At 40.3% G+C, this 22,383-nt stretch overlaps 1 protein-coding gene across 5 annotated transcripts in view; it reads left to right on the top strand.

Annotated features, from left to right (window-relative positions):
• TNRC6B (trinucleotide repeat containing adaptor 6B) overlaps positions 1 to 22,383 on the top strand; it is a 262,575-nt gene that overhangs the window by 80,119 nt on the left and 160,073 nt on the right. For all 5 annotated transcript variants that reach the window (XM_070371539.1, XM_070371534.1, XM_070371536.1 and 2 more), the window contains exon 4: positions 15,075 to 15,142. In XM_070371539.1, the coding sequence (XP_070227640.1) occupies positions 15,075 to 15,142 (68 nt within the window). The remainder of the gene's footprint in view (positions 1 to 15,074; positions 15,143 to 22,383) is intronic.

The raw sequence follows: 22,383 nt of genomic DNA, 5'->3' as shown, positions 1-22,383 counted from the left end.
TTCACTGGTGGTCCAGTGGCTGTGCTCTCAGTGCACGGGGATCAGCTTCGATCCCTGGTCAGGGAACTAGATCCTACATTCCACAACTGAGTTTCCATGCTGCAACTTAAAGATCTTCCATGCCACAGCTAAAGATGGTGCATGCCACAATGAAGATCAAAGACCCTACGTGCCACAACTAGACCCGGCACAGCCAAATAAACAAGTAAATACTAAAATTCATTGATGTCTACACTGTCTACACTTAGTTCAGTTCAGTTCAGTCGCTCAGTCGTGTCCGACTCTTTGCGACCCCATGAACTGCAGCATGCCAGGCCTCCCTGTCCATCACCAACTCCCAGAGTTCACTCAGACTCACGTCCATTGAGTCAGTGATGCCATCCAGCCATCTCATCCTCTGTTGTCGCCCTCTCCTCCTGCCCTCAATCTGTCCCAGCATCAGAGTCTTTTCCAATGAATCAACTCTTCGCATGAGGTGGCCAAAGTACTGGAGTTTCAGCTTCAGCATCAGTCCTTCCAAAGAACACCCAGGACCAGTCTCCTTTAGAATGGACTGGTTGGATCTCCTTGCAGTCCAAGGGACTCTCAAGAGTCTTCTCCAACACCACAGTTCAAAAGCATCAATTTTTCAGTGCTTCGCTTTCTTCACAGTCCAACTCTCACATCCATACATGACCACTGGAAAAACCATAGCCTTGACTAGATGGACCTTTGTTGGCAAAGTAATGTCTCTGCTTTTGAATATGTTATCCAGATTGGTCATGACTTTCCTTCCAAGGAGTAAGCGTCTTTTAATTTCATGGCTGCAGTCACCATCTGCAGTGATTTTGGAGCCCAAAAACATAAAGTCTAACACTGTTTCCACTGTTTCCCCATCTATTTCCCTTGAAGTGATGGGACCAGATGCCATGATCTTAGTTTTCTGAATGTTGAGCTTTAAGCCAACTTTTTCACTCTCCTCTTTCACTTTCATCAAGAGGCTTTTTAGGTTCTCTTCACTTTCTGCCATAAGGGTGGTGTCATCTGCATATCTGAGGTTATTGATATTTCTCCCGGCAATCTTGATTCCAGCTTGTGTTTCTTCCAGCCCAGCGTTTCTCATGATGTACTCTGCATATAAGTTAAATAAACAGGGTGACAATATACAGGCTTGACGTACTCCTTTTCCTATTTGGAACTAGTCTGTTGTTCCATGTCCAGATCTAACTGTTGCTTCCTGACCTGCATATAGGTTTCTCAAGAGACAGGTCAGGTGGTCTGGTATTCCCATCTCTCCAGAATTTTCCACAGTTTATTGTGATCCACACAGTCAAAGGCTTTGGCATAGTCCATAAAACAGAAATAGATGTTTTTCTGGAACTCTCTTGCTTTTTCGATGATCCAGCGGATGTTGGCAATTTGATCTCTGGTTCCTCTGCCTTTTCTAAAACCAGCTTGAACATCTGGAAGTTCACGGTTCACATATTGCTGAAGCCTGGCTTGGAGAATTTTGAGCATTACTTTACTAGCGTGTGAGATGAGTGCAATTGTGTGGTAGTTTAAGCATTCTTTGGCATTGCCTTTCTTTGAGATTGGAATGAAAACTGACCTTTTCCAGTCCCGTGGCCACTGCTGAGTTTTCCAAATTTGCTGGCATATTGAGTGCAGCACTTTCACAGCATCATCTTGCAGGATTCGAAATTGCTCAACTGGAATTCCATCACCTCCACTAGCTTTATTCGTAGTGATGCTTTCTAAGGCCCACTTGACTTCACATTTCAGGATGTCTGGTTCTAGGTGAGTGATCACACCATCGTGATTATCTGGGTCATGAAGATCTCTTTTGTACAGTTCTTCTGTGTATTCTTGCCACCTCTTCTTAATATCTTCTGCTTCTGTTAGGTCCATACCATTTCTGTCCTTTATCGAGCCCATCTTTGCATGAAATGTTCCCTTGGTATCTCTAATTTTCTTGAAGAGATCTCTAGTCTTTCCCATTCTGTTGTTTTCCTCTATTTCTTTGCATTGATCAGTGAGGAAGGCTTTCTTATCTTTTCTTGCTATTCTTTGGAATTCTGCATTCAGATGCTTATATCTTTCCTTTTCTCCTTTGCTTTTGGCTTCTCTTCTTTTCACAGCTATTTGTAAGGCCTCCCCAGACAGCCATTTTGCTTTTTTGCATTTCTTTTCCATGGGGATGGTCTTGATCCCTGTCTCCTGTACAGTGTCACAAACCTCCGTCCATAGTTCATCAGGCACTTTATCAGATCTAGTCTCTTAAATCTATTTCTCACTTCCACTATATAATCATAAGGGATTTGATTTAGGTCATACCTGAATGGTCTAGTGGTTTTCCCTACTTTCTTCAATTTAAGTCTGAATTTGGCAATAAGGAGTTCATGATCTGAGCCACAGTCAGCTCCCGGTCTTGTTTTTGCTGACTGTATAGAGCTTCTCCATGTTTGACTGCAAAGAATGTAATCAGTGTGATTTTGGTGTTGACCATCTGGTGATGTCCATGTGTGGAGTCTTCTCTTGTGTTGTTGGAAGAGGGTGTTTGCTATGACCAGTGTGTTCTATTGGCAAAACTCTATTAGCCTTTGCCCTGTTTCATTCTGTATTCCAAGGCCAAATTTGCCTGTTACTCCAGGTGTTTCTTGACTTTCTTCTTTTGCATTCCAGTCCCGTATAATGAAAAGGACATCTTTTTTGGGTGTTAGTTCTACACTTAAGGTTTGTATATTTTTCTGTTAGTAAATGATGTTCAATAAGGACAAAAAACAATTTGGGAATTTCTGTCCTTTGGTTGGCTAAACTCATTTTGAATATTGATTCTGTTATGCAGAATATTAGCTGTCCTTCTCAGCTTCTTATTTCAGCAAATATATATATTTCCTTTTTAAACCACTTATGGTACCTGGAATGGAGTGGGTGGTTAGAAAGGTGTAACATTTATAAAGTGGATGGAATTTAGCAATTGATGTGAGAGAAAAGGAAAAGGAGAAACCAAAAGTAATATCAAGGTTTCAAGCAAAATGACTGGGAGGATGGGGATGCCCTTGCCAAATAGGAAACATAATAAAGAAAACAGTTTTGGGAGGGAATGAGATTAATTCTGTATCAAACATACAGAGTTTGAGAGGCCGGCAAACTGTCAGCCAGGTGAAAATGCAGGACTGGAGGCAGGATATGTGGGGACTGGAAATACAGGATTGGGAATCACTCAAATTTAATAGTTGAGGGACTTTACTGGTGGTACAGTGGATAGGAATCCACCTGCCAACGCAAGGGACACAGGTTTGATCCATAGTTGAGGAAGATTCCACATATTGTGGTGCAGCTGAGTCCATGTGCCACAGCTGCTGAGCCCGAGTGCTGCAACTACTGAAGCCGGTGTGCTTGAGAGCCTGAGAGCCACAACTGCTGAGCCTGTGTCCTGCAGCTGCTGAAACCCATGTGCCCAGAGCCCGTGCTCCACAAGAGAAGCCATCTCAGTAAGCCCACACGCTGCAACTAGAGAGTAGTCCCCGCTCTGCACAAGCAGAGAAAACCCATGCGCAGCAACAAAGACCCAGTGCAACCAAAAATAAAATTGATTAATTTTTAAAAATTTACTAGTTGCAGCTGTGAGATTAGATGAAACTGCTGTGAAGAATGTGAAGAGAGAGGTCCAAGGACAGAAGCTGGAGAAATAAACGTTTAGAGAGTAGAAGAAGGAAAAGCAGAGATTAGCAGATTAGAGAGTCAGCAAGTTTATGATGAATAAGACATTGGTTTATGATAGTTTATGATGAATAAGACATTCATCATAAGGAGTTTGCATTCTTGCAGACAACAAAACACATAAATAGGTAATCCTTCAGATAGTGACGTGCATTATGCTAGAGAGTGGCTGAGTGTGGAAGCTCTTTCAGTTGGGTGGTTAGGATTCATCCATCACTTCAAAGACATGGCACTTGAGCTGATGCCTAAATGATGAGGGGGAAGCTTCCATGTAACACTATGAGAGAAGAGCTTTGTAAGTCAAGAAATTCAGAGGCGAGATGGGCAAGATATGGAGTATCAGAAATAGGATTTACCCTCCCACTGGAAATAACAACTTTACAAATACACGAATGTGTTTGAAACAACAGTTTTTCAAGGCACTGGACATCAGATAGTGAAGGACAGTGATAAGTGAGAAATGGAAAACAAGATGAGTCCTCTGACAACCCCTGTGTCCTGGCTTGAGGGAACCTCCGGGCCACAGTGTGGGAAATGGGGAGCCCAGGCAAAGCCCAGTGGACCCTCTCAGTTGAGGAAACACTGCTGAGAGTCTGGGGAGAATGAGGGAGCCGAAGTTTGTAGGACAGAGTATTGGAGAGGAGAGAGCAGCTAAGAGGGAGAAGTCTGGAGATTTGTGGAGGGTTCCCCTAAGTATTGAGCAGAGTGCTTTTTGGCATATGTACGTGACTGGTCAAGACTGAGGCAGGAGGGGGTCCCCACCCCGGAGGATTGGAAGTAACAGTGTCTGTCTAGCACTCAAACACTGTCAGTAATGGTGCCTGTTTCTGTGGACTAGAAACTTTCATAATTCATGGATCATTATCAGCATACTGAGCATTAGTACTAGTAGAGTTCTTACCTCAGGAGTAGGGAATAATTAGCCCTACCTAATTATGAAGTCTGACTTGAGAATCCTAAAAGCAGAACCTGAAAGGAACAAACTATTTCAAAATAATTTAGCTGCATCTCAGAATGACGCTCAAAAATATTTATAGGAATTCGAAAGTATTCAGGATCCAGCAAAAATTCTGTGTCTGTTATTCAAAGTAGAGATTTTTCAGGCATGTAAAAACCAGAAAATACAAGCATAGTGAAGAGAAAAGTCAATTGAAACCAACTCATAGTTGACCAAGATGTTAGAATTAGCAGACAAGGATATTAAAACACCTATTATAACTATGTTTCAGATAGTTCAAAAGGTCAAGCAGAGACATGGAAAATATATATTTTTAAAAGCCCCAAGTCAGATTTCTAGAACTGAAAACTATAATGTTTGAGATGAAAAATATACTGGATGGAATTGTGGCAGATTCGATACTGTAGAATAAAAGATTAATTTAAAGAACAGAAGGCAATGGCACCCCACTCCAGTACTCTTGCCTGGAAAATCCCATGGATGGAGGAGCCTGGTGGGCTGCAGTCCATGGGGTCGATGAGGGTCGGAAATGACTGAGTGACTTCCCTTTCACTTTTCACTTTCATGCATTGGAGAAGGAAATGGCAGCCCACTCCAGTGTTCTTGCCTGGAGAATCCCAGGGACGGGGGAGCCTGGTGGGCTTCCGTCTATGGGGTTGCACAGAGTCTGACACGACTGAAGCGACTTAGCAGCAGCAGCAGCAGAAACTATCCAATGTGAAACACAAAGAAAAAAAGAGTAAAAATCCAAAAAGTGAAGAGTATCAGTGTGTTGTGGACAACTTCAGTCACCCCAATGTCCCTGTAATTGGAGTCTCTAAAGAAGGCACGTGCTGTTCTGTGCTTAGCTGCTCAGTCGTGTCCGACTCTTTGCGACCCCATGGACTCTAGCCTGCCAGGCTCCTCTGTCCATGGGATTCTCCAGGCAAGAATACTAGAGTGGGTTGCCATGACCTCCTCCAGGGGATCTTCCCAACCCAGGGATTGAACCCAGGAATCCCACATTGCAGGCGGATTCTTTACAGTCTGAGCCACCAGGGAATCCCAAAGAAGGCATGTTGGGGCAGAAAAAAATAGCTAAGAAATAATGGCCTCAAATTTTCCAAATTTGATAATAATTGTAGACCGATAAATCCAAAAAGCTCAGTGTGCTTGAAGCACAAGAAATGAAGAAAACCACATCAAAGCCCATCGTTAAACAAATTACTCAAAGCCAGTGGTCAAGAAAACCTTAAAACCAGAGGAAAGAAGACACACTACTAAGAGAGGAACAAAGAATTTCTCATTGGAAGCAATGCAAGCAAGAAGGCAGTAGAGCAACATCTTGAAAGCACTGAAAGAGAAATTAACCTTGAATTCTATAACCAGTGAAAATTTCCTTCAAAATTGAAGGCTAAATAAAAACTGTTTCAGATATACTAATACAAAAACTGAAATAATTTATCTGTATCTTACTATAAGTAATGTTAAGGGAGGAAAGAAAAAGATGCCAGATGGAAATATTAATCTACACAAAGGAATAAAGAGCTCAGAAAATGAAAACTACACAGGTTAAATATGTCAGACGTTTTTTCCTGTTACTCACATCTCTAAAAGAGAATTGATTGATTGAACAACAATAATACAGATGCATTATGGGTTTATAACATTTGTATCTGTGAACTGTACAATAAGAGTGGTGTAAAGACCTAAAGAGGGAAAATGGTAGAATACTGTTATAAGGTTCTTATATGTGAATTAGTATAATTTCACTTGAAGCAAAGAGAATACAGTTGACCCTTGAACAATGGAGGGATTAGGGTCACTGACCCTCTGGACAGTCGAAAATCCAAATATAACTTACATTCAGCTGTTCCTATACTCGGTTGTCATATCTGGGGTTCTTCCACACCCTCTTATTCAACCAACTGGAGATTGTGTGAGAGTACAGTATTTACAATTGAAGAAAAAAATCGACATATAAGTGTACTTGCACAGTTGAAGCCCATGTTGTTCAAGGGTCATCTGTACTCAACTCATTCTGTGAGGCCAGCGTTACTCTGATAACAAAACTAGATAAAAACATTGCAAGAAAAGAAAATTACAGATCAGTATCTCTCATGAACATAAATGCAAAAATTCTAAGCCTGCTGCTGCTGCTCCTGCTAAGTCGCTTCAGTCGTGTCCAACTCCATGCTACCCCATAGACGGCAGCCCACCAGGCTCCCCCGTCCCTGGGATTCTCCAGGCAAGAACACTGGAGTGGGTTGCCATTTCCTCCTCCAATGCATGAAAGTGAAAAGTGGAAGTGAAGTCACTCAGTCATGTCCGACTCTTGGCGACCCCATGGACTGCAGCGCATCAGGCTCCTCCATCCATGGGATTTTCCAGGCAAGAGTACTGGAGTAGGGTGCCATTGCCTTCTTCGATTCTAAGCCTAATTTTAGCATATTGAATCTAATAATCTGTAAATGGATCATATGTGAACAAGTAGGGTTTACCCAGGATGGTAGGGTTGGTTTAACATTAAAAATCAATGTAATACACCATATTAACAAAGTGAAAAAGAAAAATCCTATGATCAAGAGATGCAGACAAAGCATTTAACAGACGTCATATCTATTCCTGATGAAAACGCTCAGCAAAATAATAGAAAGGAACTATTCAACTTGATAAAGGACTTTTATGAAAATTTGACAGTTAACATTGAGCTCAATGTTGAATGACTGAATGCTTTACTCCTACAGTGAACAACAAAAACAACAAAAAAGAACAGGCTGTCTGGTACTACGTTTCTCTTCAACGCCGTACTGGAATTTCTAGCCAGGGCAAAAAGACAAACGAGAGGAGAGAGAAGTGAGAGGAGAGGGGGAGAGGGAGCCAAAATAGTACATACTGTGTGATTCAGTGCCTGTGAACTCTGGAAGATGCAAACTAACTTATGCTGACAGAAAGCACGTTAGTGGTGGCATAGGGAGGGAGAGCAGGAGGGAAGGATTAAAACTGGACAAGATGGGGGACTTCCCATCATGCAAGAATTCTCCGGGCAATGCAGGGGACTCAGGTTTGATCCCTGGTTGGATCAGTACCAGCTCACTAAATGAAAAAAGGACCATACTTAGTGGTTTGCATGTTTAGAAAGCTGTGACAAACCTGAAGAGTGTATTAAAAAGCAGAGACATCACTTTGCCAACAAAAGTCCCAAAGCTGTGGTTTTTCCACTAGTCATGTATGGATGTGAGAGTTGGACCATAAAGAAGGCTGAGTGCAGAAGAACTGCTCCTTTCAAATTGTGGTGCTGGAGAAGACTCTTGAGAGTCCCTTGAACAGCACGGAGATTAAACCAGTCAATCCTAAAGGAAATCAACCCTGAATATTCATTGAAAGGACTGACGTGAAGCTCCAGTACTTTGGCCACTTTATGCAAAGAGCCGACTCATTGGAAAAGACCCTGATGCTGGGAAAGATTGAACGCAGGAGGAGAAGGGGTCAGCAGAGGATGATATGGTTAGATAGCCTCACCGACTGAATGGCCACGAATTTGAGCAAGCTCCAGGAGACAGTGGAGGACAGAGGAGCCTTACTACAATCCATGAGCTTACAAAGAGTCAGACACAACTTAGTGACTGAACAACAACAACAAATTTTTAGAAAGCTGAGGAAAAAGAAAGGATCCTAAATGTTTCCAAAGGAGTATCAGGTCATATCCAAAACATTAGGATTTATAATATTGAATTTCTATATAGCAACTCTGGGGTGCTAGAAGACAATGGAGCATGGCCTTCATATTTTTGGAAGAAAGGTTTACCAACTTGAACTTCTGTATCTGACTGTGTATGTGGATAAAAATATTCCATATGTTAAATATATGGATAAAATTAGGACATTTCAGTCATTCAAAATGTCAAAAAATTCACTTCCTGTATACCTCTTATTAGGAAATAACTGGAGTCTGTGCTCCAGGAATAAACCATAAAAGAGGAGCACAAAAGGTCTAGGAAACATGCTCCAGTGACGGGGAGAGAGTGAGGAATCCCAGAGATGAAGGGAGAGAGGCATCCCTGGCAAAGTGTCTGCTATTTAGTGGTCTGGAGAGCAGATAATCTCAGCTGGCACAGAAGAAAACCCCCAAGGGATGTATTCAAGACTGCAGTGAAATTGACAGATTACCTGAAGTGTTTGACTTATTAAGAGGAGACTCACCACTCTGTTGGAGGGTTTGCGGGTGAATTAGTGAAAACACATAATAAATACCAAGTTAAAAAAATTTGATAGAAAGTATAAGACGAAGTAGTAATTTTTAGTTCCAGGGAAAAGAAAAAATATCCAAGAAAGGAAACTTATTCCTTATGATTCAGCTGTATATGTTATTTACTGAGTAATAGCATTGTTAGAACTGAATATTAATTTGAACAAAAATTGTGATTTATATTGGGAGGATGGGAGAAGGGAGGTACGTTTGTGTTGTGGGGTGGCAGCAGAAGAGCATGCTCAGTGGTGAGAACATGGAAGTGATGGGGTGTGGTTTATTCTTTTTAAGAATTTGGATAGTAAAGGGAAGGGGAAAAATAGGAGGATATCTGGAGAGGTTATAAGGCCAAAAATAACTTTTTCAGAATAGAAGAGATTGGGCTTCCCTGGTGGCTCAGTGGTAAAGAATCCACCTGCCAGTGCCAGAGACACAGGTTCGATCCCTAATCTGGGGAGACCCCACATGCCAAGAAGCAGCTAAACCTATGTGCCACAACTGTTGAGCCTGTGCTCTATAGTCCAGGAATCACAACTACTGAGCCAATGTGCCGCAACTAGTGAAGTCCATGTGCCCTGGAGCCTCTGCTCCACAGCAAGAGAAGTCACCGCAATGAGAAGCCCACATGCCTCAGCTAGAGAGTAGCCCCTGCTTGCTGCAGCTGGAGAAAAAGCCCACACAGCAATGAAGACCCAACAGAGCCACAAATAAATACATAAATAAAATTATAGATAGAGATTATGAAGTATTTGTAGGTTGAGGAGATGGGTTTACTAGAAAGGGAGAAAGAAGGGTTCCTTAGATAATAAGATCCCAGAGGAGGCAGTATGGTGTAGGTCATGAGTTTAGCAACAAGTGGTGAGGTTAACCTTGCAGAGCAGTCAAGGGAGGAAATGGGTGAAGATGCAGAGGTTTAAGGTATAATCCCCAGAGAAAAAATAAGGGGCTTTTGGAACTTTGTTATTGGATAGGCTCACAAGATATTCGTAGGCATTGTCATCTTCAGAAAGGATGGACTTAGGGAGAATGCCTAGTGGGTGGATTTGATGTCTTTGAAGAGAGCAGAAAAGGTACAGGATAGATGAGTGAAGGATGTGGTACAGTAGGTCAGTCATTCAGCCCAGTCCTGGCACCTAGAAGGCATTGGGAAGTTTTGTTGAAAGAACCAATGATGGACCAGAAGGCCTGTGTTAGAGTCTGGGAAGGATCCACTGACAGAAGTTACATTGTTTCCCTCCTGGGCTCAACAGCAGGAGGGCAGCAGGTGAGCCAAGGATCATAGCTGCTTGCCAGGCCTTTCCGGAGCTACTGGGAAGGAGCACGGGGAAAGGGAGGAAGAGGAAGTGCTGGGAGATAGCAGAAAACACTTCCTAAAACAAGTAACTTTGCAACCAGGGTTTGAAGGTTAAGTGGAAGTTCACCAGAAAGACGGGATGAGGACAGGCTGTCCAGGCAGAGGTGCTGAATGTCAGCACTGAGTGCAAGTTAATTGGTATGATTTGTAAAGGAACCAGTTTTGTAACTTCCTCCAGCTCTGCACTCCAGAAGCTGAAGGGGAAAAGGAGAAGGATTTGGCAAGACAGGGATGTCCTAAGGACAAGTTGGTGGTGAGCGAATTTAGGACATTGCCGAGAAAAGTCACCAAGATGCCTGTCGGCTAGAGCTCTGAATACACAGTGAGGGAAGAGGAAAACCACAGAACTAGATGGGACAATGAAGACTCCTTACAGATTCAAGTGGAGGGGAGGAGTGGAAGAGGTTCTTGTGGTCAGAGGCGGATCTCAGAGTTCATGGACCTCAGTGTGGAGAGGTCCGGATGGATGGCAAGACTCAGCCTCGAGTCCTGCCCACCTCCTCATTGAAGCAGGAAGGAGATGAGGCTGCCTAGGATGGGTCTAGAGTATCTGATGCCTGTAGACTGAGTTTAGTGCCCTTCCTTAAGTTGTTCAATTGCATTCTCTGGCTGTTTTGTAATTGACTAGTTTGTCTTTCCCACCAATCTGCAAGTTTCAAGGGGGTGGGGCAAAAACTGTCTTCTTTACCACAGCACCTAGCATGTAATATGTACCCAACAAATACTTGTTAAACAGATGAATGGAAGTGAGAGAAAGGCGAGGATATGGTGTAGTTTTCTTTTTGTTTTGTTTTTTATTTATTTTTAACTGGGGCACAATTGCTTTACTATGTTATGTTGGTTTCTGCCATATATCAGCATGAATCAGCCATAAGTATACGTTGTCCCTTCTCTCTTGAGTCTCCTTCCTATCTCCCACCCCATCCCACCCCTCTAGGTTGTCACAGAGCACAGAGTTCGAGCTCCGTGCATCGTACAGCAAGTATCCACTGCCTGTCTAATTTTGCATATGGTAATGTGTATGTTTCAATGCTACTCTCTCAATTTGTCCCACCCTCTCCCTCCCCATGGTGTAAGTTTTATGAATGAAAATATTTAAGCTTCTGAAGATGAGGTCAAGGGAGAGGAATGGTGGAGATCATCAAATTAAGTCCCAAAGTGTTCAAGACATTTGTAGAAAAGAAATAAAGATGGGAAGAGACAAGAAATAAAGAGGTGGAAGAGAATAAAGAAGGAAATGGTCTTGAGAAAAACAGGAATTGGCAGTAAGGAGCAGTGATCTTTCTGGACCATTTTGTTGCCTTCTGAGATGCTGGACAGTGAGAAAAGGTAAGAACCCTGGTGAAGGAGATAGTGTCTTCTGGGGAAAAGCATTTTAACTGGTACTTGAAAGAATGAGCAGAAATGTGAAGTGAACGTGAGGCAGAAGACCAGGGCTTCTAGGCAAAAAGAGACATTATATGTAAAGGCACAAAGGGCCGAGAAGTTGGTGTGTGCTCCACCAGGCGTTCAGAATGGGTGAGTGAGGCAGGGGCGATAAAAAAGCTTACTTAGGCAAATGAACTGAACTTTTATCCCTCAAGAGAGGTGATAAGAGTGAAGAATTTCAAGGAGAGTGATGTGATCTTGTTTGCATTTTACAGTTTGCATTTGATGGAAGTGATTTGGAGGATGGATTGAAATAAGATGGGACCCGAAGGACAAAGACTAGTGAGAAGGCTTTTGTAGTAGTGAGATTTAGAGAAGCTGTCTTTACCTATGGCAGTTAAAGAGGATAAAGAAGGGGTGATGAGTGTGAGAGCTGTGTAAGAGATAGAAGCCACTGTACTTAGTGATTAATAAGGAAGTTAAGGGGTTAAGGAGGGGAGGTGGAGGGCCTGTAACCTCGATTATAAGTTTCCTGTTTGAGGATCTTAGTGAATGATAGTACCATTTACAGACATAGCAGATATAAAAAAGAGAGGAAATCTAAGGACAAAGATGGTGTTTCCTTTTGGACCTATTGGACCATCCAAGTGGAGACTAATAAAATATGGGGGCTTCCCTGGTGGCTCAGATGGTAAACAATCTGCCTGCAATGCAGAAGACATGGGTTGTCTCGGAGTCAGGAAGGTCCTTTGGAGAAGGGAATGACAACCCACTCCAGTATTCTTGTCTGGAGAATTCCAGGGACCGAGGAGCCCAGCAGGCTACAATCCCTGGGGTCACAAAGAGTCAGACATGGCTGAGCAGCTTTCACGCACTTTATGGGGGCTGCAGTTAAAGATTTGAAAGTCATTATAGGGGAGCTTGTTGAAACTGTGGGCTTTTTGATTATTGCTTCTTGTCATTATTGTGGTTATTAAAAATTGGTTGTAGATAAGCCTTTAAAAAACATCTAAGCAGAGGCCGAGTCCACAGTGTAGCGGTCTTTAATTGGAAAGGATTTTTAGAGATGAAAGATTGAGAAAATTTCATAGTATATAGAAAATAGTCGTTCTTTGAGAAAATTATTGCAAGAAACTTTAAAGAGTTTGTCATCTGTTTTTCCTAATTGAGGCATAACATTTATTTGTAAAGTTCAGAAAATGCACAGTTCATTGATTTTTTTCACATATGTGTACTTTCATGTAACCAAGACCTAGACAAAGATCATCTCTACGTCCTCATAAAGTTCCCTTTGCAACATTGTAACCATGTTTTTTTCTTCTAGAGGTTTAGATCACTGTAAATTTAGAATGGGAGAATCCTGTCTCTCCTTAGCAAAGCCTGGTGGGCTCCAGGATCAGGAAGTCCACAGAGAAGAATAGAAGTCGAAACCTGGTTTGAATTTCGCAGTGTGCGTCTTTTATTATTCTTACTTACAATTCCTCCAGTTTTTCCTTTTAATGGAAAGGAGATTTTTTCCATTAAAAATCTCAATTTTTCTGTTCTTTCTGAAACTTAGCCTCTTAATACTCTTCCATCTTCTCCAGTATTTCTGAGAAATGAAGGCTGCAGAGGGAGGGTTGCAGAACTGGAAAGCCTTTTGTTTTATTTGGGTTTCATTATGGTGTGTGTCTGTATTATTGTTGTCTATCTTCCAGATTACTAGTTTCTGTTAAAAGAAATAGCACAGGGAGCTCTACTTAATGTGATGAGCTGAATGGGAAGAAGACCCAAAAGGGAGGGGATATAAGTACATGTATGGCTGATTCACTTTGCTGTGCAGTAGAAACTAGCACATTGTAAAGCAACTATGCTCCAATAAAAATTAATTAACCTTGATTGCTGGGAAAGATTGAGGGCAGGAGGAGGAGAAGGGGGCGACAGAGAATGAAATGGTTGGATGGCATCACCGACTCAATGGACACGAGTTTGAGCAAGCTCCGGGAGATGGTGAAGGACCGGGAAGCCCAGCGTGCTGCCTTCCATTGGGTCGCAAAGATTCGGACACGACTGAACAACAGCAACAGTGGGTAGTATTTTTCTAAGTAGGGAATAATCCTTGAATACGTCTGTTGAGATCTCTCTCCTTGAATACTTTTGTTTGACTTTTTAAAAATTATGCCTTTGGGGGAAGTTTTCATAGGACTAATCGTCTCAGTTTGTGGAGGTAGCTCTGTCTTTGCCACTTAGTTTCCTTTATTGAGCAATAAACCATCTGGAATAATAGAATGCTTTGTTTCTTCTTTTGAAAATTGTATTCAGAAATAAACCATACTTATGAAAGAGAAAAGAAAAACACACAGTTACAAAAATAATTATAAAATAAACACCCATATACCTACTACATAGGCCAAGAAATAGAATCTATACCCTAGAAACCATGTGCCCCTTCCTGATTGAATCCTCCCGATTCCCTAAGATACTAATTAGCCTAAATTTTGTAATAGTTATTCCCTTTTCTTTATAGTTTTATAAACTATAAATATACATATGTGTCTTTATATATACATATGTGTGATTTTAAAATTTATATACTTGAATTTATGTTAATAGATTTATACTGGATTTGTATTCTTCTGTGACTTGCTTCTTTCACCTCGTATTGTGTTTTTTAACTCATCCAGGTTGAGGCGTGTTGCTGTAGTTCATTCATTTTCATGCAGTATTATATTCTATTGTCTTAAAACACCATTGCTTATTTGTCTACTTTTAGTGTTGATGAAAGTTTATTTTTTTCCTGTTAAAAATAGTGCTGCTAAAAATACTTTCGTATTTATGCACAAACGTTTCTTTAGGGTATATATCTAGAAGCGTGGTCACTGGTTTGTACAGTAAGCATGTAGTCACGTGTAGTAGATAATGGCAGACCACTTAAAAACAGCGGCACCAGTTCCCCTCCCGCTGGAATGGGCGAGAGCTGCTGTTGCTCTGCACCCTTGGCAACACTTGGTATTGCCCAACTTTTACACTTCAGCCAGCCTGGTGGTGGTGAAATGGTATCTCTCTGTGGTTTTAATTTGCATTTTCCTGATTGACAGGAGACTGAACATCTTTTCATTTCTTTAGGGCCATGTATGCATCCTCTTAAGTGAAATTCATACTCAGTTATTTTGTAGAGTTTTCTGGTAGGCTCTTTTTCTTACTGTTTCATAGCATTTTTTTTTTAAATTATATTCTGGATGCTGACCTTTTGTCACAGTTATGAATTGCAAATGAACATGCTTCCTTTTTTTATTCTGCAAATCTGGTCACGCAAGGAGAGATGCCATATACAAACATGGAGAAGGAAACCTTTGACTGGGGCTCATGTTCTAGTTAGGCATGTAGTGGAATGCCATGTGGTTCTGTAAGCACAGGCCCTGCACTTGGAAGTGACTGCATCTTGGTTCCTGACTGCTGCTGACCTGTGGTGCTTGACTTTGCAGGTGGAACAGGAGGATTTTGTAATGGAAGGGCATGGCAAGACTCCACCTCCTGGTGAAGAAAGCAAACAGTGAGTCACGGTTTATTTGAAAAGGGTCTTATTACAGATCTTCAGAAGTACTTTGGTTAAACCTGCTGAGAGCATGTTTGCAAGGGGTGTATATGTTGGGTACATGGTGAAACTCCTCCCCAGTTGCTTTGGTGGCTGTTAATGCATTGCTTCTGTTTATAGACAGACTAACTGGAGGGGCAAGAAAGTTGGCTTTGTAGTTTTTCACACTTGACTAATTAAAATTTATGTTACGCTTTAGCAAAGGCTTTAAGGCTTAGGATGTTTCAAATTGAACTAACTCAGTCTGGTTGATTTCCAAAGATAGTGTAAAATGGTATATCCTTTTCTTAGCAATGGCTTTATGAAGTGAACTGAATTAATAGACTGTTTCCCTGCATTCTAAGTGTGAATTTATTTAAATAGTACTTCCTGAAATTCTGTTCCATTTAGTTATTTATACTTCTGATCTTTGTTGAAATAACAAATTGTTTCCCCAGAGGAACAGGAATTATAAATAATATGACTTAGCCAACATTCTAAATAATTCAGGATCTCTCCTCTAACTTCTTAAGGAGTGATAAGTTCTAAATCTGAAATTGAGAGTCCTCTGGGTAGCTTTCTGGTGGCAGTGAGTAGATTTTTTCCTCCCTCTGTCACAGAACTTGAAAAATTATGTTGCAGAGCAGACTGGTGTTTCATATGCCCTTTTAAAGGAAAAACAGTTAAGACTGGCTTCAAGTACTGACATAACTACCATTTTTTATTCAGACAGTAGTCTTCTAAGTTATTGGGACAGTGACTTGTGGAATTCACTGAAAATCTGTAGAGAGAAACTCTTTTCTCTCATCTTTTTTTTTTTTTCCCTCGAAAATAGTTTTGGTCCGTCCTATGAAAATTTTGTCTCCGAAACCCTTTGGAATGAATTATGCAGAATATGCTATGCTGCCACAAGGCCAGGTTCATTAAAGGAGAATGCTTGTCTTGTATTTGTTGTGAATGGAAACCAGGATATTTTCACAGCTGGTTTAATTTGCTAACCAGGCAGTTTTAAAAATAGCTTACAATATAAATCCTAACTTTGCTGTATTCTGTCAAATGCACTTATATTCTGCATGGGTGGATGGAATCAATTCATCTTTAGCAAATTAGAAAGCCTAACATCTAGTCGCAGTAGAATTATAGGAGCACTTCAGGTGCCCTGCCCGCTATTCACTCTCCACTCCTACACTCAGGTCAAAGGTCTTATAACAGAAAAATCCTTGCTCCCATTTGACAAGAGTTTTCTGTGCACAAGAACTTTGCTTAGACACTGCCGGTGTTTTTTCCACCCTTCACAGCGTCTCCACTTCAGATACTGGAGTGGGTAACTTGCCTGCGATAATGCACCTTGAAACAGAAGTTAGGATCTGAATTGAATCTTTCTGACTTTAAAGTGTTTTATGATATCTCTTGAACTCAAATTCTTTGCCAACGTCGGGAACTATGTTCCTGAAAAGTATTGTGGCCAGCAAAACTGCAGTTGTCAAGATCAAAGTCTCATGGCTAAGAGTGAGTTGGGGGAAACAAGGAAAATGGCACAAAGCCTATTTTTAAAACACAGGTGAAGTTCCTATTCCCTGAAGGGTATCCATTTCCCAAACAAACCAGTCTTTATCTTCAAAAACCTGCTCCAGTAACCCCTATCCTGAATCAGCCCCTTTAGGTATTCAGGAAACATTGCTGGGGCAGATTCTCCCACAAGTTTTACATTATACAAACTATACTTCTTTTAGAGAGCTTCAGATGGCTCCAGCAGACTGAAACATCATGGGTTGTATACTTACCATTCTCCCTTGATAGTTTTGTTTTCACAAGTCTCTGCCTTTTCACAGATCAATCTTGTTTAATTTTGTTTTGTGAGTTTTTTTTTCCTGGGCTTGGTCAGCTATCATATATTGAAATGATAAAGCAGAAATGAATATTCTTGCTGGGTCTTCCTCCCATACACCTGCCCACTTCTTTTGTGGGAGTTGGGAGCAAAGTGGCTGTGTTGTTTTGTTTGAGGCAACAGAAATAAACAGATTGAAAAATTTTATTTTTTGTGTCTCAGAACTGCAGTTAGCAAAGGATCATTCCATCCGGATAGTAGGATCTAGGAACTGAATACTACATTCTGGATGCTGTGAGTGACATATTGCTGAATGACTTACGAAATTCCCATCTGTTCTTTTATTTTTTTAATTATAAAAGTAATATTTGGTCATCATAAAACATTCAAACAGTAAGCGTGAATTTAGAATTATTCGCTTCTTCTACCCTACCTTTCTTCTTCATCTTCTGAAACTTTTTCTGTGTATTTAGAAAAACAACTAAACAGATTTTTTTTCTAACATTCTCTGAGACTTACTTTTTTCATTTGACATCTTTTGCAGTCTATTTCATTCCTTTAAACATCTGCAGAAGTACATTCTGTTATACTATAATCATTCTCTAATAAATATTTTGGTGACTTGCACTTCTTTGATTATTAAAAATATTAATACTTTTTTTAACATCTTTATTCTTATATCTTTATACACAAATGTATTTCTGTAGAATAAATTTCTAGATATGGAGCTGTTTGGCTCATGGGCTGTGTTTTTTTACAAGGAGGTAGCTGCTATCAAATTACTGTTCAAAAGAACTCTATCAATGTTCATTTCCATCTGCAGTGAGAGTACCCGTTCCTCCACACTGTTAATGACAGTAAAATTATTTATCTCCGAATTTTTGCCACTCTAATATTTTATGGCTTTAATTTGCACTTTTATTCTTACTAATAAGATGGAATATCTTGTTAGTCTCTTGGCTGTTGATTTTTATATCTTGTACCACCTGTTTACATATGATTCCCACTTTTCTTTTGGAATGTTTGTTTTGATAGCTTTGTAGGAACCCTTTACAAAGTGTAGATATTAACCTTTGTCTTTTAAGATGTTTAAATATTTTCTCCCAGGCCTTATTGTTCAACATTGGGGCATCTTTCATACTAATAGACCACTTAAATTTTTATGTAGTAAAATCAGCCTTTATGGTTTCTGTGTTTCATGCTTGTCTAGAGAAGTCCCTTCTACTCTAACATGATAAAATGTCCTGAGTATTTCTACTGTATTTTTCACATTTAGACCTTTAACTGAACTGGTACTCGTTTTTGTCTTTGGTGAGAGGCAGAGATCTAACTTAATTTTTTTCTAAATGGGTTTTCCAAATGGCTGCCATTCATTGGTATTAGCGTGTATAGATAGCCTGTTTCACGTATGGAGGCAGGTGGAGCACAGGGATTATATAACTCGCAGGTCACAGAGTAAATTCTAGTAAGGATTAGGTCTCAAATTATTTGTTAGCTGATCTGTGCCACTTTCCTTCTTCATCTAACATTTTTACCATAGGTTCTGGAAGTCTTGAAGAAATTTTATTTCTGTGACGTTTATTTCAATGGTATAAGTTCTGTCAACAGGCAGTGTAAGGCAGCTAAGCATGTAGAAAGCTTTCTTGAAAAAATAACTGACTTCTGATATTGAAAATGTTTGTGCTAAATTGTTAACGTTTGGATCAGTTGTGCTGATTGCTGGTGTACATGTGAATAAGATTTAGCAGAATATACAACTTTAAACATTTGTTTATTTATATAGTCTGAATATATTTGCTTTTTAATGAGGTTTATTTACTATTAATGTTATCTATAATCATTTTTTTGAGTATATTCACTTATGAGCTATTGGAGAAAATCAGACAAACCAAGTTTATTGCCACATAATATTGATCACATGACATGTTTAACACTGGGTTAAATATAAAACTAGACAGCATATTAAAAAGCAGAGACATTACTTTGCCAACAAAGGTCCATCTAGTCAAGGCTATAGTTTTTCCAGTGGTCATGTATGGATGTGAGAGTTGGACTATAAAGAAAGCTGAGGGCAGAAGAATTGATGCTTTTGAACTGTGGTGTTGAAGAAGACTCTTGAGAGTCCCTTGGACTGCAAGGAGATCCAACCAGTCCATCCTAAAGGAGATCAGTCCTTGGTGTTCATCAGAGGGACTGATATTGAAACTGAAACTCCAATACTTTGGCCACCTGATGCAGAGAGCTGACTCATTTGAAAAGACCCTGATGCTGGGAAAGATTGAGGACAGGAGGAGAAGGGGACGACAGAGGATGAGATGGTTGGATGGCATCACCGACTCAATGGACATGGTTTGGGTGGACTCCGGAAGTTGGTGATAGACAGGGAGGCCTGGCGTGCTACAGTTCATGGGGTCACAAAGAGTTGGACACTACTGAGAGACTGAACTGAACTGAACTGAAATATAAAACTATTACAACTTTTTAAAACTCAGCACGAGCAGATACTTGTTTATAGGTTGTGTCTGATCATCCTTATTTAAAAGCTATTTCAGATAAAATAGCAGGGCTTCCCTGGTAGCTCAGAGGGTAAAGCATCTGCCTGCAGTGCAGGAGACCCAGGGTCAATCCCTGGGTCGGGAAGAGTCCCTGGAGAAGGAAGTGGCAACCCACTCCAGTATTCTTGCCTGGAGAATCCCGTGGACGGAGGAGCCTGATGGGCTACAGTCCACAGTGTCGCAAAGAGTAGGACATGACTGAGCGACTTCACTTTTCTTTCTCAGATAAAATATTTCTACACAGGCAGGATTTTGATTTGGTTTTACTTCTGATACAAGTAATGATCTAGATATCTGTGGGTATATCATTTCTTATAAATTATTTTGGAGTTAGATGTTAGTTTTGGTGTATTAATGAGTTTGTTCTCTTTTTCATTTCTTCCTTAAAATTTTAATATAACTTATAAACAAATCTAAGCTTTAAATCTCCATGTTGAAATTCAGTCATATTCTCAAGAGATACTTGTCTTTCACCTACTAAAAAAACTCAATTTTTCTAGTAAATTTTTATTGATTTAATTTTCTTAATTATTTTGGTTCGTTTTATGAAAGGTTATTGTTTAAAAACAAATCTCTCAGAGATATTTACACATTCATATTTATTGCAGCATTATTCATAATAGTCAAAAGGTGTAACAACCCAGATTCCATTAACAGATGCATGGATAAAGAAAATGTGGTATATACATAGAGTGGACTATTATGAAGCCTTAAAAAGAAGGAAATCTTGTCACATGCTACAATGTGCATGAACTTTAAGGATGTTGTGCCAAGCAAAACAAGCCAGTCACAAAGGACCGGTACTGTATGCCACCCATACGGGGTGTCTAACGTAGTCATAGAAACAGAAGGTAGAAGGTGGTAGTTGTCAAGTCCTAGGGGGAGAAAGGAGAAAGAATTAGTATTTAATGGGTATAGAGTTCAAAATGAGAAAGTTCTAGTGATCTGTTGCAAAACAAAGCAGATACACTTAACACCACTGAACTTGACACTTAAAAATAGTGAAGATGTAAAATTTATTTTTTTTAACCACAATAAAGAAAATTAGTGACCAGATTGAGAAGTTTAAATGTAAAATGTAGCCTGGATTTCAAAGAGTACAAAAAAAGAATGCGAAATTAATGACTTTTATATTGTTTTATTTATTCATAGTACTCAAAAGCAATTAGGCCATTTGTTGGTATTTAGGAGAGCATTCCTTTAAATAAGAGAAAGGACTCTGAACAGAAAAATCTCATCCTTTTATGAAAACATGAGACCAAATTCTCAATCATCTGTATTCTGCTTAATCATGAAAAAGAGCAAGAATTCAAGTTATAAAATAAATTAAACCAAACTGCCTTGTTACAAAAGAAATGAAGCTCAGGTTGCCCTTGGCTCCAAAGTCCTTATTTTCACACTACAGTGTTTTGAGTGAAAGTGAAAAGGTGTTAAAGTTGCTCAGTCCGTCAGTTCAGTCGCTCAGTCATGTCCAGTTCTTTGCTACCCCATGGACTGCAGCACACCAGGCCTCTGTCCCTCACCATCTCCTAAAGTTTGCTTAAGTTCACGTCCATTGCATCTGTGACACCATCCAGCCTTCTCATCCTCTGACGCCCTCTTCTTCTTCTGCCCTCAATCTTTCCCAGCATCAGGTACATTTCCAGTCAGTCAGCTGTTCATATCAGGTGACTAAAATACTGGAGCTTCAGCTTCAGCATCAGTCCTTCCAGCGAGTATACAGGGTTGATTTCCCTTAAGATTGACTGGTTTGATCTTGCTGTCCAAGGGACTTTCAGGAGTCATCTCTAGTTAAAAGGCATCAATTCTTTGGTGTTCTGCCTTCTTTATGGTCCAGCTCTCACAATTATATGTGACCACTGGGAAGACCATAGCTTTGACTATACGGACCTTTGTCGGCAGAGTAATTTCTCTGTTTTCAACACACTGTTTAGGTCTGTCATAGCTTTCCTGTCAAGAGGCAATCGTCTTCTGATTTCATGGCTGCAGTCACCATTTGCAGTGATTTTAGAGCCCAAGAAGAGGAAATCTGTCCCTACTTCCACGTTTCCCTTCTATTTGCCATGAAGTAATGGGGCCAGATGCCATGGTCTTAGATTTTTAATACTTAGTTTTAAGCTGGTTCTTTCATTCTCCTCCTTCACCCTCAAGAGGCTCTTTAGTTCATGTTCACTTTCAGCCATTAGAGTGGTATCATCCGTATATCTGAGGTTGTTGATGTTTCTCCCACCTATCTTGATTCCAGCTTGAAACTTATCCTGCCTGGCATTTCTCATGATGTGCTCAGCGTATAGGTTAAACAAACAGGGTGACAGCAGACAGCCCTGTTGTACTCCTTTCTCAATCTTGAACCAACAAGTTGTTCTATACAGTGTTCTAACTGTTGCTTCTTGATCCGCATACATGTTTCTCAGGAGTCAGGTAAGACGGTCTGGTATTCCCATCTCTTTAAGAACTTTCCACAGTTTATTTTGATCCACACAGTCAAAGGCTTTAATGTAGTCAATGAAACAGAGGTAGATGTTTTCTGAAATTCCCTAGCTTTCTCTATGATCCAGCAAATATTGGCAATTTGATCTCTGGTTCCTCTTCCTTTTTTAAACCCAGCTTGGGTATCTGGAAGTTCTTGGTTTGCATGATGCTGAAGCCTAGCATGCAAAATTTTATGCATGACCTTGCTATCGTGGGAGATAAGTGCAATTGTCCAACGGTTAGCACATTCTTTAGTACTGCCCTTCTTGGGAATTAGGATGAGGATTGACCTTTTCCAGTCCTGTGGCCATGGCTGAGTCTTCCGTATTTGCAGATATATTGAGTGCAACACTTTGATGGCATCA

Source organism: Bos mutus, chromosome 5 (genome assembly GCF_027580195.1).
Source record: "Bos mutus isolate GX-2022 chromosome 5, NWIPB_WYAK_1.1, whole genome shotgun sequence".
NCBI lineage: Eukaryota > Metazoa > Chordata > Mammalia > Artiodactyla > Bovidae > Bos > Bos mutus.
This window is presented reverse-complemented; position numbering and strand designations above follow the sequence as displayed.